We start from the raw sequence: 16767 nt of genomic DNA, 5'->3' as shown, positions 1-16767 counted from the left end.
CTCCTCTCTGCCTGCTCTAGATACCAAACTTTGATTTTGTTCCACTTTTCAACATCAATTATAGGCCTCTGGCCCAAAGAATCTTAGATGTCTAGCTTTCTTTCATAGAAAAATAAAGCAAAAATCTATACTTTCTTATTTTATACTTTATTAACTTCCTTAATTAACATAATTTTGCACTTATCAATAATATGTATTGACAGAACAATTCACAAACACTTTCTCTAATATTCTCAAAGAGTCTCTCGATACAGAGCTACGTGTAATTGTCTCTCGCATCCATGAAAAACATTTCATGTGCCTAACAACGGAACCTACATGAGACATGTTAGATCTTCTGCTTTTTTGTGGGAGGTTCATCCTCACTGGACTTTTCACTCACTGGTGGAACACTAAGGCCGGGAATCTGTAAACAGAAATATGATAAATTATCAGAAATGCAGAATAGAACTGGTCTCTAGAAAACTCATCCCAGTGTCCTGTCCCTTAAGACAGATTTACAGCATAAACAGGTTACAAGTAAAGGCATCAAATGGCCTGAGAATCACATTCAAATGAGAATTATTGAATACAAACCTCTGGTTTTACGAGCTTGCTGCATAGCTTCTGATGTTGGACATTCTGCCTGTCAATACTGACTTGAACTGTGACTGGATCAAACACTTGAAGTTTGACACCATTGGTTGCCGTCTGACAAGCCTCCTGAAGTAAGGTGATAGATAAGTGCGGGAATAAGTTTCAGTGGGGTGGATGTCAACTAAAATCAATGCATCACAGAAATACCTCTGCCGAGCAAATGTTTACAAACATTTATGGACTAACATGATTTCAAAACCCTTGAAAGATAAGTATGAAACATGATGGCAAGTCTGACTGACCATGAAAAAGACTAAGCATGGTCTAAAACAAGTACCAACTACTATTTCATGACTGTTGCATCTATTTGGTACATCAGTGCTTTATGACCTTCATACAATGCTATTTGAGTTACAACAACACTTTTCAGTTATATGGACAATGGATGATATCATTATTTACATTTTTTGTATTTGATGTCAGTCTGGAACAAAAGTTATAATTGCCACAGTTGAGGAATTATCTATCATTTACTTACATCTTCATTGTAAACGAAAGGCACTTTACACTGGTCCAAGAATATGGTGCCTTCTAAGCCATATTTTGGAATGATAATTTGTATGGCATTCTTTCTCACAAACAGAATATAGGCCTCCTCATCTTGCACTCTCTTCTTGAAGAACAGCTGAAAACCAAAAGAGAACAAGAACATTTTAAAACAAAACCACTGCAATTTTGACTTTGAACTTTTTTGTACTTCAGAATTGTGTTCATCTCAGATACGTGAAAGTACACGGTATTATAATTTGACGAATTAAGAAGAACAAACTGACCTGTGTGTGAAGCCCTGTCGAAGCTCTGCCAGCATACTGCGCCATCTTGTGACGATAATTCAAATTATTACAGCAGGTCTGCGTCTTGCGTTTGTCCAACAGATCAGGATAGGACGAATCAGCACCAATAGCAACAGCAAGCAGACGATGAACTATGATGTCGGAATACCTTGAATCAAGTAGAAATTTCAATAATATTATTTCGTTGTCAACAAGATTTCTGACAAAACTTATCCTTTTGAAACCTCATAAGCACACACTCTCACGATAATAAACGTTTGGAGAAAATGTAAGTTAGGGATGGCATCTGCTCAAATCTGATGTTGAATGAGTCAGAATAAAGATGGGATTCCAACCCTCATCACCAATTCGAACTTCTTCCACATTTTCATGACTGAGTGAGAACCCTGCAGTGATCAATAGACACTGTACCTTCGAATTGGTGATGTAAAATGGGTATAGATAGGCGTTGCCAGACCGTAATGGCCATACTCCTCCCTGGTCAGCATCCCGCTGCTGAAATACACAGCCTGCATCATACACCGCGTGGTCATTATTCGCAGTAGCGTGTTGAAGTATGGATTGTCGGGAATGTTTGCAGCGTTCAAGGAATCGGCCAGTTCTTTCCCGGTTTCACATTTCAAGGTGAAGCCCTGAAATAAGATGAGCAAGATCCTCGAATGAGTTCATCCAGTGGGTTGATACACTCTCGTTCAAAAACGCTTCCATCATGACCCATGGCTGGTGCTTCCTGAAGACTGTAACATCTACGCCAACTGATTATGTAACAGAATGTACCACTCAAGCAATTGGAGCATGTTGAGATGAGAGGACAAAAAAAGCAGCATTAACACATTAAGGACTGCCCCCTGAGCAGACACAATGGTAAGGACAATATAATAGGGACTTCAAACTACACAATGAACCTGAAAAAGCGATATACACTGAACATGTAAACAGTCAAGAAACAAACCTTCAACGCGGCAGCTTTGATAACTGGTTCAAAGTTTGATATTGGTGGTGCTGGATGGCGTCGCAGGATGGCACAATCAGGAAATTCTGCCAACGTCTTCTCGGCCGTTGAGATGTTGGCTAACAACATGAACTCCTCCACCATGGAATTGGTATCCCTGACAATAAAAAAAAGATGAACAAATGACTATCTGACACTGAACATGTTGGCTGTTGAGCCAACATCAGGCCTCTCCTCAAATGTGATATCAGCGGCATAATCTCAAACAGACAAAACTATTTTACGGAAGAAATTGTAGCCCCAGTATGAAATGTGTGTCTAGCATGCCTGGGTGAACTGAAGTACCACCAGTTTTACCATGTTGTGCAATAACTGGCCCCATTAGCCAACCTGATGGTCAATACAAAAAAACAAAGGCCCCCATGAAAACGTAACACCAACCTCAGTTGCTTAGCTTGTACATCAATAGGATCATGGGTTTCACTGTCCACCTCAAACCTGATCTCGGGAGAGGCTAGCGTCAAGGCACTGAAAAGAATACATACATTTTATTTATTAGGCTACTTAAAGGTGGAATAAATTTCAAGAGGGACGTATAGTCATTGGGTGATATGAATAAAGAGGTAGTAAATGCTTTTATCTAAAACTCCATGTACATTTACACTTGGCCTTTCTGTACAAAATTGAAGTAAAAGCATTTGCTATCCTTTATTCATATCACCCATTGTTTCTGTAGAAAGACATAAAGACCCATAACCAGAAGTGCCGTCTCCTATGATTCTCAGCAACTACTTGAGGGTTCAAGAGAACCAGAGCAGAAACACATTCACATGTCAATCAAACACTTACCCGTTTTCAATTCGTTTCCTCTTGAGCACCTTAGCAAGTCGGTTGAGGCCTCTGAGACCGCAAGTCAGGGGGTCCTTCTTCCTCTCATCATCAATGAGTAACTGGGCTTCAGCATACGTCAGTGACGCCTTGGAGTGAATCACACTTTTGGCAAACTTGACATTAACAATGTCTGCATCAGGCGTCATCTCCCAGATGGTGGAAAAGGCAAATCTGTGGAGTATAGACGATTTTTAAAGATGTAATGGCAGAATGACATACAGAAAGACGTCAGGAACAGAGCTGGTTGCCAGTTTCATGACAACAGACAGGGGACAACTTGCGTAAAGAAATGAGTCATCCACGCCGAATCCCTGCGGTGACAAAACCTGGCCGTCTGAAGCCAGCATGAAAATTATGTATAATGAATACAGGGTGTAACAGGTTGACTATGGGAGAGCTCAGTCAATGAAATATCGTGTGGAAACTATGAGAACTTTGCAAAATTTACATGTCCTCACCAAATGAACAGGACCAACTTACCTCTCACCATCACATCTGAGTGAACAAAGATTTGAACTCAGCAACTCCGGTACCATATCAATTCTCTGAAAACAACAAACTTGATCTTATTTTTACAGAAAACAAATTCAGCGTTCACTGGTAAAAGTCTTGCACAGGATGTCTGAATTCTCTGCATGATGCGACGTACACGTAGGTACATACTCAAAAAAAAGTGTTGATGCGAAAAGACAGCCTAGTTAGTTTTTCAGGAAAGAGAGACTTGAAAAAGTTTGTATCGTGCTAGTCTTTCAAGAAGGAGAGGAGTCCAGAGAGTGACAAACAAGTTTGTATTCCGTGGCTACAGGTAGTTTTGATGTGCTCCCATACCTTATCACAAAGATACACAGTGGTGCCTCTGCTCATGGCCTCTTGATCCATCGCATTCCCTGGTCGGATGAAGTGTGACACGTCAGCGATATGAACACCAACCTGAATGACAGAAAATGATGTACAGTGGAACCCCGGTAACACGACCACCCAAGGGACTAAGCCGAAGTGGTCGTGTTACCGGGGTGGTCGCGTTAGTGAATTTAAGGATCATAAGTAGGTTTTCCCGCCAAAACATCGTCCTAGCAGATATGCTGTGTGTACATTGACATGCATTAATGACTACGCCACCGGGTGATTCGATAATTTTGTGTGTATATTACGAATAAAAAATCATTTTCTTGAGTGTTTTGCATTTAATTTACAACTTATGTAAATGAGTAAATAAACTGACGAGAGCTAATTAGACCAAACATTACATTAAAACTTGAGCATGCTAATTAGAGCAAGCATGTTATTCACACCATCGGCAGCTGCCCTTCTTGATGTCAAGCTAATATTCTCGCTAATATTGAGAGAGGTGATGTGAGAAGATGTTGAGAATTCTTCCTGATGTCTTCCTGCTTTAACTTCAGCCAATTTGAACTGGTACTGATTAAATCATCTTTTTAAAAACGTATTTTATCAATATTACGACGTAGTAAGCATTCTTTACTTTGAGTATTGGTACTCTTACTAATCAACATAATTTATTTGTCCTAAAAACTACGTGTGCATGCCTCTTGACATCATTTAATACTAAATGATGAAAAACAAACCGTGAGTCGAAAAGAAAGTTTATTCTTCATTTTATTTGCGCTTACATTTGATCAAACTCACTTACACATCATTTATTTTCATATGGATTCCCATGGTCATTGTGTTCGAGGTGCTAACTATCAACACGGATTTGCGAGAAGGTGCCAATTGATACGATGCGGTCATGGTTGATTACGGCAATTAGGCCTCATGGTCGCGTTAGCGGGGTTAATTTGCAGTTTGGGACCGACCAAGCTGGTGGTCGCGGTTTGGGTACCGGGGTGGTCGTGTTAGCGAGGGCCAGTTAATGGGAATTAGAGAGAAAACCATTCGGGACCGGAGAATTTTGGTCGTGTTCGCGGGGTGGTCGCGTTACTGAGGTGGTCGCCGACCGGGGTTCCACTGTATATGTAACACGGATTTGTTGTCTTTGTTACCTGTCTGGTTCAACGAAACATGGCCTCAAAGTGTACAGTGACCTGCCCAAGGTCCGAAACGATGTGTGTTAGGTATGAAACACATAACACTCAGATAACACACAAGTTCAACACCAGTAGAACATGTCACCGACATCTACTCACCTCAAAGTTGCCATTTTCCAACTCTCGACAATGAAGGGCATCATCAATATCTGTGCACCCGGGAGGATCTACGCTACAAATATACAAGTCACGAAGATCCAGACGCTTCTCTCTCTCCTCATCACTGATCACCCAAGGCAGCTTCGGAAGGAAGCTCTTGACAGCCTCGGAGAAATCTGAATGAGGTATATCGTGCTCGAGGAGCAGTACTTCGTTTTCCGTGTCTTTGTCACCAATTTCTCCAAGTTTTCTCACAAAGTGACCCTGAAAATATGAAACTGATGTTGAAACATTTTGGTGGAAACAGAGCAGATGCTTTCATTCATCTTTTGATCTATATATGTTTCGGCGGACAACTTCCACTCCGGTGATTACATCTGGATTGGGAGATGCGAGTTCTCCCCAGTCTGACATCATGCCATCTCACGGTAACGATGATGCAATGTTCTCCCAAGCTTTTTGCCGATAACATAACATCATTCCTACCAATCAATGAGCCCATGACCGGTGATCGAGTCAGATTCCATTAGAGGAGACAATACAATAAGCATGGCATGATGCGACGTGAATACCTGGGGGTATCGCGAATTCCTCGGCCAAGAATCAATGGCCACCACAATCCTCATCCCAGTCAAAGCAGCCGCCTGCCTTGTCTGGATACGAATCTTTGGGATGCGCCTCTCAGCTGCCCGGAATAGGTGATGCAACGCCTCCTTGATGGGTGAAGGCTGTAGTATCCCACAGTACTGCCGCCATTTCCTCTTAATGATCCCAACAATTCGGCCACTGGGAAGCTTCATTTTTGGGACCTTTGGAGCCTTCTTTTTTAGTTCTTTGTCCTGGAACACAATCAAGTAACATGTTTATATCTTTGAAACAAGATCGAGGTAGTCGACCTCTTTGATGAAGAGACTATCCCCATTTCAGTCCCTGATACTGGGGTTCCATTGTTGGAATGCACACAGGCAGCAATCACTACCTTCTTCCCAACTGATGGGGTCCCATTGTTGCAACGAACATGGGCAACCCCCGCCCCCCCCGCTCTGTTCCCAACTGATGGACTTGTTGCAACAGACACTGGCAACAATACCCACTCTGTTCCCAACCGATGGTCCCACTGTTGCAATGAACACTCGCAACAGTGTCCACTGTTGGGTTCCCATTGTTGCCACAAAAATGGGCCAAATCTCTGTACTTTGGGCACCACAGGTGAGCCTCATTGTTGCAACAAACATTCACAACAGTGTCCACTGTTGGGTTCCCATTGTTGCAGCATTACCTTACAGACAACAGTCTCCACTAGCCTCTACTGTTGGAAACCCATTATCGTCATTATTGAAACACACGTTGAAAAAAAATCTGTACTGGTCCTTACTGTTGGGGCTCTCTGGTTTCTGTGTCGTAAATCGACTAATATCTCCACTGGTCCAGTCCCATTGTTGCATGCCTGACCGTAACAATCCAGCCCCTCCAGATGTTATTCAAGGGGCTGGGTGTGAATGCACAACTTTCTGATTTGAAGAGCAATGGCAGAATGATGATGTCAAGACTGTGGGGTTGTGTCATTGGAGACTCTCTGTTGCCAGTGCCTGGTGGAGTCATTTGAAATCAGCTTTCCCAGGAAGAAATACCAGGGTATGTTACATCCACATCTTAGAGCAAACTATGCAACGATTTTTTTGTACCATAACTGACAGGTGAGTAGATATTGGGAAACAATGACTACTCTATAAGAGATGAGTATTGCTACCTTATCAGTGACATCTTCCTGCTCATCATCATTACGGTCCTCCATCATCATGGATGAGGGACAACTCCATTCGGATTCTGGCAGCATCTCGATCGCTACAATGTCATCCTGTACGGCACGATTCAGATTCTGTGATCCTTGGATGAAAACCTAAAAACAACAACAACAACAATTTTTTTTAATCGCTCATTTTGCTTTTTTTTTATAATTGGGTATAGATCTCTTGCATGATGCAAACTCAGCGATGATGCATAAACTTTGCAACAGACCAAGAAGTCCTGGGACAAACTGTTCATCCCATGCGCATGACACTGAAGGAATTTGGTGATTTTTGCAACCATGATAAGACAAGTTTGACGTGACTGAATTTGCTGCCGGGTCAGATGGTCAAGTGATGTATGGAAACACTACCATAGGCAAGTATTGTCTGCGAAGGACTCTTACTTGGATTATTTCTACCTGACGATAGATTGAGTCACTTAGCCAGAAAAAACAATTGACATCAAACAGAAGTGGAACAAACCAAGTGATCATAGCAGCAAACACAGGAGAAGATGATTTGTGGAAAATTTGTGCACCAACCATTTCATCCTTCTCCGCAACGCTGACATTAGCCTCCAGATAATTCTCCCGGCTCGCCATGAACGATCCTTGGAAATATTTCCCTGATTTTATTCCCCTTTGGATGGCACTCAGGGTCAAATGTTCAGGGTATAGAACTTTGTCGGCGAAGCTTTTTTTCCCAGCATCAGAGGCAGCAAGGCGATCCTTGACGTCTGTGCATCCGACCAGGCTGTTGACATATTCATGCACTGGAAGTAATATGAATCAATTAATGACAGTAGCTAATATCAGACTGAAATTGTCTGCGACTAAAAACATAAAGAGCGCCTAGCAATATCTCATACTATCAAAATGAAATTATCTGGGGACCAAAAGCAAATGCAAACCTTATTGACTCAGAGGCAGAATATCAGTCAAATTACCTGTAAATGCAATGAGGCCCTCTTTACAGGCCTTTTCTTTGTTGTCTGCATCGTTTGTCAGTAAAACTACCGTTGCAGCATCAGAACTAATTGCTGATAAATGTTCCTTGTACCATGACACACATCGTCGTATCGCTCGGTCATTGCGGTCATTGGTGGATTCTCTTGGCTCTCTTTCTACATACGTCTCCCTGGAAACGATACAGGTATGCAAGTTCAATTATATTATGCATATATTCAATACTATAGATTCATGCACTTGGTTGGGAACAACGTTTACATAGTGTTGGTCGTCGTCACGTCACGATGCATTGTAACTCCGACGGTTTTACATTACTGTAACGTGACGTGACGCAACGTCTTCGTAAATGTTGTTCCCAATCAAGTGCATGAATCTATAGAAGTCAGTATAAAAAAGCCCAGTTGGTTATGGGCAACTGTATTCAGGAATGAGATCCTCTGGCCAAGGGATCATGAAATACAACTGATGGGTGCTTTGAATCACACAAAGGTACATCCTTTTTAATTGCAATGAGGACCAAAACAATCTGAATTATGTTCTTTCATCATATACAGGCTCTTGGCCAAAAACTGCAGGAACATCCGGCTTAAGGAGGGTAGGACTTGTCTGCATCGTCTCTCACCCACCTGTGGAATTCATTGACGAATACACTAAAATGCCTGTCTGTGTTATCAATGAGGTCTTTCAGTCTTTTATAAATTGGAGCACTTCTGTGACGAACCTGAAAGTAGAAACCAACAATTTATGTGTCAGGAAATATTTTTTTCTACCATTACAATGAGTCTAATTTAGATGTTCCAACAACATGAAATCAAAATTGGAACTTCTGGGATCATTTTATAGGGTGTAGGAGTGATAAACGGATACACAGGTTAGGGGTCTGATCCACAATCAAATAAAGTTATTTCAAACCCACCAAGCCTGATTACAGCATGTTTTGTTTTACTTTTTTACCTGGACTTTACTCCAGTCATTAACCTGAGCCCCACTCACTCCCGGAACTTACTTCTTCAATCACTGTCTGAAGGATAATCACATTCTTGAAGGCCTCGTCTTCTAAAACATCAATCTGAAAGATTAATCAGTATTGTAAGAATTACTATTTAGGCTGAAACATGAAGAAAATATTGCATAGGGCATAGGAATGCTGAATTCGTATAAACCCTGTAAAAATAGTAATCAAGACCTCGGATAAATTGAGGCTGCTGTTCCCCCCTGCAACCCGACAGGACCAGTGTTGTATTTGCACAGGTTACAAAAGTAATAAGTCCTGAATTTGCCTTCTAACGTCCGGATCCTTTATTCTAACACTGCTTCACAAAATTATACACACCAAAGTCATAATTGATAAAATAGTTCGTCGGGATGACGATTCGTGCACGTGATTATAAAATACTCGGGAGATTGGAATAACTCTCTATCGCTCTCTTTCTATCTCTCTCTGCCGAGAGCGTGCGGACAGCTGTTTTGTATTCACGCGCAGCTTTGTCTGCACCAATCAGGGGGCAACGTTGATGCGTCTCCATCCAATGAGGAGCCGCATCAATACTACAATCAAGATGTACAGACCGGGGGAGCTGGCTGTACGTACCCATAAGTCTTTGCGGTAGTCTCGCGCGTACCGGATATAACCTATCAAGCTTTTCTCCTTCAGAGAAATACTGCGTTGCGCTCAAGTGCCTTATAAGGCTGTGAACAAAATTAACGTTCGACCAATGAGAAAGCCACATTACCCTGCATACGAGGTTGGACGCGTGATCACTAAATGACAAGTAAAAATAGAATCAGACCACATGTTTCTATATGTCAGAATGCTGCCGTTTGCGCTGTAGTACACGTGTGTTGTCCAAATTTTCGATTTCAAGCAAGTTTAAGGCCAACCTCGTGTCCACCAGACTAATGCATAATTGGCAGTTGAGCGCAACGCAGTATTTCTCTGAAGGAGAAAAGCTTGATAGGTTATATCCGGTACGCGCGAGACTACCGCAAAGACTTATGGGTACGTACAGCCAGCTCCCCCGGTCTGTACATCTTGATTGTCGTATGCTGACGTAATTGATCACGCTGGGGAGAATGGAGGATTAAAAGTAGACCGTGGGAATTTTCACAGGTATCTTATCTGAACCCAATTCCAATAATCCCGCACACTTAATTCCAAGAATTACACATTACAGTGCTACTCATAAGAAAGGTTTTACAATTACTATACAACACCAGGACCTCTTTCAAAACGCAGTGAATGCTCATTTCAAGGGCTGGAGTCTGTTCTTTGTTTTCCAGAAAACAGCCTCCAGGGTTTTAAATGAGCATGCACTACATTTTGAAGGAGTTCTCATTGCTTCTACTAGTCAAAGTGGCAGTATCTGTGCCTATAATCAACCCGATTCGAAATGGCTGAAAAATGTCTATATACCTGATGAAGAACAACATTGGTATCAGGCAACAAGTAGTGAGAATCTTTCACAGCACTGCTAATGTTTTCAGGCTTTGCAACAAGTATTTGTCTATCTCTTTCTTGCTGGCATCCTTCACATATTTCCAATCCACACCAAATATCATCTCTCAGATAATGCTCTCTAACTATCTTCAGAATGCCCCCTTTCCTTGTTTTTTTCACAAATGTCTTAGAACGCAACATTCTGAATACTCTGAGAAAGTTTATTTGGGCAAAAACTGCGTGATTCGCATAAAAATAAGACAAATTTAGACGGAAAAATGTGAAAAGCAAAAGACATGTGGTGCATATTTTGGTGTGTCCTACTAAACATATGCTGTAACATATATAAAACCCGTCGTAAAATGATAATCAATGCGTCTTAAATTAATATTTTGTCCAAAACAAGTTAATGACATATGGTTGTATATCTTTAAATGGCAATTATGCTTTTTAAGGCTTATTTAAAGTGGAAATTTTGGCAGAAAATCTATTTGTTATATCTTCCTTGATTTGTTATAGCTTCTTTCTTCAACATTCTCCAAGCATCGTCAATGGTGATCATAGTCGCCAAGTCTCACTCACTTGACCGACTGTGTGACTATGTGATAATTTCAACGGGTAGATGTAAAATGTGTCCAGGGCCGGAGAAGCGAACAGGATGGCATGCGAGCACGTGTCGGTTCAAATTTCCCGCCCTCGAAACGTTATATGACTATCAGAAAATACATCGGTATGATGATGGTCTATCACACTCGACCTAATTTCAATGAATTTCCCATTTTTCAAGTCATTAGTATATATTATCTAATTACTATCAACTATGTATCTCAGTATCAGATCATGAGATTATGACAAGGCATTCATAGATAGAGCAGACCACTGGCACAAGAGTGTCAATGAGTCCTGCACTCAGGTTACTCTAGTCTAAGCCTGCCGTCACTCACTGACCAGCTGACTCAGTGTGTCCAAGGAGAACAGAGTGAGGAGACCGTTACAAGATGCCGTGCCCTGTTAGAATAAGCTTCATTTTCTGTCTTTCATTTGCAGCCTTGTGTGGTCTTGGCTTGTCTTGGTTCTTTTCTGGGGAAAGTGTCCCCTTTATCATGAGGATTCTTTACGGTAAGTTGTTAATTTGTTGTGTTTAAACAGTTGTTACATACATTTTCCCTTTCAAAATGGTGATTAGTCCCAAATGTGGTGAAACCTCCCTTAGCGGACACCTCTATGTTAAGGACACCCTCTCTATTAAAGACACCCTCTCTATTAAGGACACCCATCTCTATTAAGGACAACCTCTCTATTAAGGACAACCTCTCTATCAAGGACCCTAAGTTTGGTCCTTAATTTGGTGTTCCCATTCAAATCGACCTCTCTAAGCAGGGCACCTCTCTTTTAAGGACAGCACCTGTCATGCAGTCCCATAAGGGTGTCCTTAATGGAGGTTCCACTGGATACCATATGACTAATTTACAGTGGTTTCATAGTTGATATCATTCCTGAATGATGGAATATCCCTTCTATCTATATGATGTGAATTAATTTGACCATGAAATTCTGAAAAAAGCTTTAGAGGCCTCTTTCTGCCCCTAAGATCAGTGGCGTTTGGTGATTATCTTGTAGAAACGTCTTATACTATCTTGATTCACTATTCACATGGTAAGTCTGGTATACTTTCAGGACTGGCGGCTTCAGCCTCTGGGTTTTCTGCCATGGTTGCCCTTGACATCTACCGGCGCTGGTCGTCACCATTCCAATCGACGAAGGGTGCCCTCAACCACTATGTGGCCGTTGTATTCCTCAGCTTCCTTGGGAAGCGGATGAGAGCCAAGTTGGACAAAGATACCAAACAGTGCAGAGTAGTCCAGGAAGAGTTTCTTTTAGGACAGGTTCAGAAAAATAAAAACACTGTGTATGGGATTGACGTCGGGTTAAACAAGATCAAGGGTCGAGAAGATTACACCAGGTTGCTTCCATTGACGATTTGGGATGATTACGGACCTTATATCGATCGTGTTGCTAAAGGAGAAGAAAACGTTATGTTGCCAGGGCGACCGACAATTTTAGCCATGACATCTGGTACGTCGGGGAAAAGTCACATGCTGCCAATGTGGAAGGAACAGCAGACATTTTTCTTTCTCCATGGCATAGCGACAATTTTTGAGACAATCTTTCATAACTTTCCCGCGACGCGAAACTTGCAGCGTTCTTTGAAGATTTTTTATACACCAAAGTTTAGAGAATCGGAGGCTGGAATAACGATTGGACCAAACTCATCATCGCCAGCTAACTCCAAACAGATCTTGAACTTGTACACAACTCCTAAACCGGGTTTTGACATCATGTCTGAACCAGAGGCGACTTATATTCATCTACTATTTGGGTTGAAAGACAGGGACCTTGGAACCATTGAGGGAAATTTTGTCTCCTTAGTATACACAGCCCTCATGAAAATGACAGCAGAGTGGGAACAGTTAGTCACCGATATCGAAAATGGCCACATCCACGAAGGGTTAAACATTGAAGAGAATACACGTGAGGAGCTAAACAAATTCATGAAGCCAGATAAAAAACGAGCCGCAGAACTCCGGCAAGAATTCCAAAAAGGTTTTGATGGAATCGTCAAGCGTATCTGGCCGAAAATGAACATCATCCTTGGAGTTGACACCGGTACATTTGAAATCTATGGAAAAATTCTTAGAAGTGGCATGTGCCAGGACATCCCGTTTTATTCTCCGATTTACGCCTGTACCGAGGGACTCCTTGGGTTGAACCTCTTCCCTCAACGCCACATACGCCAGTATCTGCTCTCACCTAGGTCCATGTTCTTTGAGTTCATTCCGGTCGACCATATGGAAGAAGAACAGCCAGCGACACTCTTTGTTGATCAGGTAATTCCCCCTCCCCCCCCAAAAAAACAAACTATCTAGAATAGCATAGTGTCCTTCAGGGAATTTTCTATAAGAGGAGTTTAAAAGGCTGGTATTTCATTGAAAACATCGATTGGACTTAGTTGGCAGTCAGATTTTAACGACTTCTGATGCATCTTTACAAGATGTGTCACACACTAACACTACGGTTTGGTTGTTAATGACTCATATATTCTGAGAAGCGGTGGTCAAGAACATGCAGTCAACAAGTACTTTTTTCCTCCTAACTAATCATTAATCATAATCGGGAACAATGGGGCATGCTTTTAAAAACTAGGCCATTGCGAAATACTCTGATATACACGTATATTTTTGCCTTTTATCGTGCTGTGTCATGTTCTTGATTTTGTTTTTCCAAGATTGTTGTACCAGTTGGGAAATTTTAAAAGTTATCTCTTTGATTGATATACCCAACTTGAGATTTGAGTGCTGTCCGGTTACCAAGTCAAAATTCAGAAGTCCATAAAATGGGCCAACAAAAAGACTGTAACAAAATTACATAGCCTCTATACTGAGTCTGAAAACTGCAGACATTTTTAGCAGCTATGAATGAGAACTTTTAAAAACTTATGCATAACATACATATTTGTGTACTGTTTCAGGTTGACATTGGTGAATCTTACGAACTAGTCATCACTAATCAGGGAGGTCTGTACCGATATCGATTCGGTGATGTTGTCAAGGTGGTCGACTTCTATCACACTGCACCAGTGGTGGAGTTCCAATATAGGTTTGTATAGTGCTTTTGCCGGAAATTGATAAGGGGAGTGTTTGAGGAACAAAGTGGGAATCTAAAATGCCAAAAGTGTTTAACATCTTTTACCCCATGACTATGAGTAAAAAGTTTAAGTAATGACCACAAAAAGGGGCAGGGGACATTTTAGGTGTTACAAGCCCCTCAAAACTCCCCCGATTCGACTATGCTCTGGAGATACCACGGTGTAGCTAGTCAGGGAGTTTTTCCAAAAAAATTAGATCAGCTGCGCTGACATGTTGCCGAATTCACAGCATTTTACGCATGTATGAAAACGTGTGATTGTGCATTACTTTCTTTCAACAGAAAAGGACAGTTATTGAATGTGAGAGCTGAAAAGACGTCCGAGGAAACTTTCTACAGGGCTCTGGAGCAGGCGGAGGAAAACTGGGCCAAGGATGACATCAAAGTCATCGACTACTGCTGTGCCGAGCATATTGTTGTAAATGCTGCTAAAGGTATGTGGAATGTTTTGTCCTGTGAATGTGAAGGGATCCCACCAGCTTCATTAAAGAGTCATTTCGTTACAAAATCGTTTGAGGCTGCCCGCATCGCATGCCAAGTTTGCTTGTAGTGATAAATTCAACAGTGCTCTAACTCAACTTATAAAGTCAACACAGTCAGCTTCTGTGCACGCCCATGTGTGAAGTGACCTGTAGAACCATTTTTATCCACAGATTAAAGATTTCAAGCAATCAAGCCACCTCCAGTTCAAGTGCACTAGATCTCAATGTTTTGTAATAAATGATCCTGTGCTATTCAATTTGACATAGTTGCAAACTGAAGAAAGCAAATCATCTTTCACTCTATGATCTTTCACTTCAGGAGACAACAACACCACTGACAATAACCCGAGTTACTCCGTCTTCCTTGAGCTGGCCTCCGATAAGAAGCATCCTGCTCTTGGTGAGGAACAGAAGAGCATGGTATGTGAAAATAGAGAGAAAGCAATGTTTTGAAATTTTGCTAAAGTGACCTTCTCTAAAACGCAAGCTTTACGAAGTGTCTACTCCCAACTGTATTGTCTGAGTGGAATTTGCAATGATATGATTTTAGGTGTTAAAAATCCTCCATCAATATTGATCTCGTTTTCTTCCATCTTCAGATTGATGACAACCTTCAAGAAATATCATTCGTGTATTCGTCATTTCGAACAAAAGGCAGTATCGGACCGATGAACATTCACATCGTGAAAGAAGGGACGTTCCTTGAACTACGGGAGTTCATGATACGAACGACGTCTGCTTCTTCCAATCAGTATAAAGTGCCACGTGTCATGAGGAGGATTGATGCAGTCAAGTTTCTTCTTGATCGGGTGACAGGGTGATATATAAATCATGGCATCGGATAAAAAGTTGTGCCTTTCAAAAATTTCTTCCATTCTTTTTCTCTGCTTTTCAAAAACATTCAAGACAACACTGATACCTGATTACATTAAAATAACTCGGCCCCGTTGCACATTCAGTGTTTAGAGACAAACACCAGCATTAGCTCAGTTAAGCATTATTGCCTTCAGTAAATCTAATTTAAAAGATAGTAGGATAGGCCTTTGTACAACTGTTAGTGCTACACCTTCTATAATCATGACTGCATTTTTTTATAAATTTATATTGTATATACAGCAATGCACTTAGTTATTCGGGGCCCTCGGTGTGAAAGTTTTCTGTGTGCGTATTAAAAATTTGTCTGTGAGTGTATTTAACATGTATGGTTGTCGAAAATTTTGAATATAACATAAATAAACTAACTGGTCTAAGTTAACATTGTGTTTCATCTCAAGTTAGTTTACCAAAGGAAGAACCAGAGGCCTGGTGTGTCACCACGGAGACTACTGCATTTGGAAAAGATGTAACCTGCTGACAGCACAAGGAATCTTTTGAAAAACTGACTTGTTCAGTATGATAAGCGATGTGATAGGGAGCATCTGAAGCTGAAAAGATCTCTCCTCGAAACCCTCCCCCTCTCATAAGGCAAGAGGACTTGAAGCTATAGTTTTACTCTCTCCTTGAAACCCTCTCCCTCTCTTATGAGAATCGGTACCCTGTCTTAATTGTAACACCTCTGAGCTATAAGCCTGGTCAACCCCTGTACTGAGATTGTGACATCTCTAAGCTCTTCACCAGGTCACTTGCCTGTTGAGACTATCACATATCTGACCAAGTCTAGCCATGCATGAGCCTGGTCAGTCTTGATTGTGACATTCTGTGCCCTGCAGCTATAAACCTTGTCAAGCAATAACTTGGTCTCAGTTTTGAGGCATCGATTCCCCCGTCTCTTTTCAAGGTGTTGTGGGAGAAAGCTGATATGGTATCTGACAATAGAATGTCTCTGGCCAAATAGCCAAAACACTATGAAGCGCATTTCTCACACCTGCTGTGAAGACAATAATGCATAAGCTCATCGGCCTGGTCTTTTTTCATGCAACACTGTACATCGGGTTTGATCATGGTAACAATCCTGGAGGAGTGTTC

General features: G+C 41.4%; 2 protein-coding genes across 3 annotated transcripts; one reads left to right on the top strand and one right to left on the bottom strand.

Moving 5' to 3' along the window:
* Nucleotides 1-141: 141 nt before the first annotated feature.
* Nucleotides 142-10923, bottom strand: LOC135493816 (exosome complex exonuclease RRP44-like). Its single transcript, XM_064781398.1, has 18 exons — nt 10592-10923; nt 9185-9247; nt 8805-8899; nt 8157-8347; nt 7753-7982; nt 7171-7320; nt 5993-6259; nt 5421-5684; nt 4102-4203; nt 3754-3818; nt 3232-3444; nt 2824-2910; nt 2383-2539; nt 1842-2062; nt 1410-1578; nt 1115-1261; nt 577-702; nt 142-406 (listed from the first exon to the last, which is right to left on the bottom strand). The coding sequence occupies exons 1-18, from the start codon at nt 10814-10816 to the stop codon at nt 329-331; spliced, it is 2850 nt and encodes a 949-aa protein (XP_064637468.1). The 5' UTR covers nt 10817-10923; the 3' UTR covers nt 142-328.
* A 266-nt stretch (nt 10924-11189) lies between these two features.
* LOC135493858 (uncharacterized) lies at nt 11190-16032 on the top strand. 2 transcript variants are annotated; one of them, XM_064781480.1, is made up of 7 exons: nt 11190-11233; nt 11663-11734; nt 12293-13503; nt 14145-14272; nt 14603-14754; nt 15122-15222; nt 15402-16032. In XM_064781480.1, the coding sequence occupies exons 2-7, from the start codon at nt 11719-11721 to the stop codon at nt 15621-15623; spliced, it is 1830 nt and encodes a 609-aa protein (XP_064637550.1). In that variant the 5' UTR covers nt 11190-11233; nt 11663-11718; the 3' UTR covers nt 15624-16032. The 2 variants fall into 2 exon arrangements, with proteins under 2 accessions (XP_064637550.1, XP_064637549.1); XM_064781479.1 differs by lacking the exon at nt 11190-11233 and adding an exon at nt 11354-11408.
* The last annotated feature ends 735 nt before the right edge of the window (nt 16033-16767 follow it).

Source organism: Lineus longissimus, chromosome 9 (genome assembly GCF_910592395.1).
Source record: "Lineus longissimus chromosome 9, tnLinLong1.2, whole genome shotgun sequence".
NCBI classification, from domain to species: domain Eukaryota; kingdom Metazoa; phylum Nemertea; class Pilidiophora; order Heteronemertea; family Lineidae; genus Lineus; species Lineus longissimus.
This window is presented reverse-complemented; position numbering and strand designations above follow the sequence as displayed.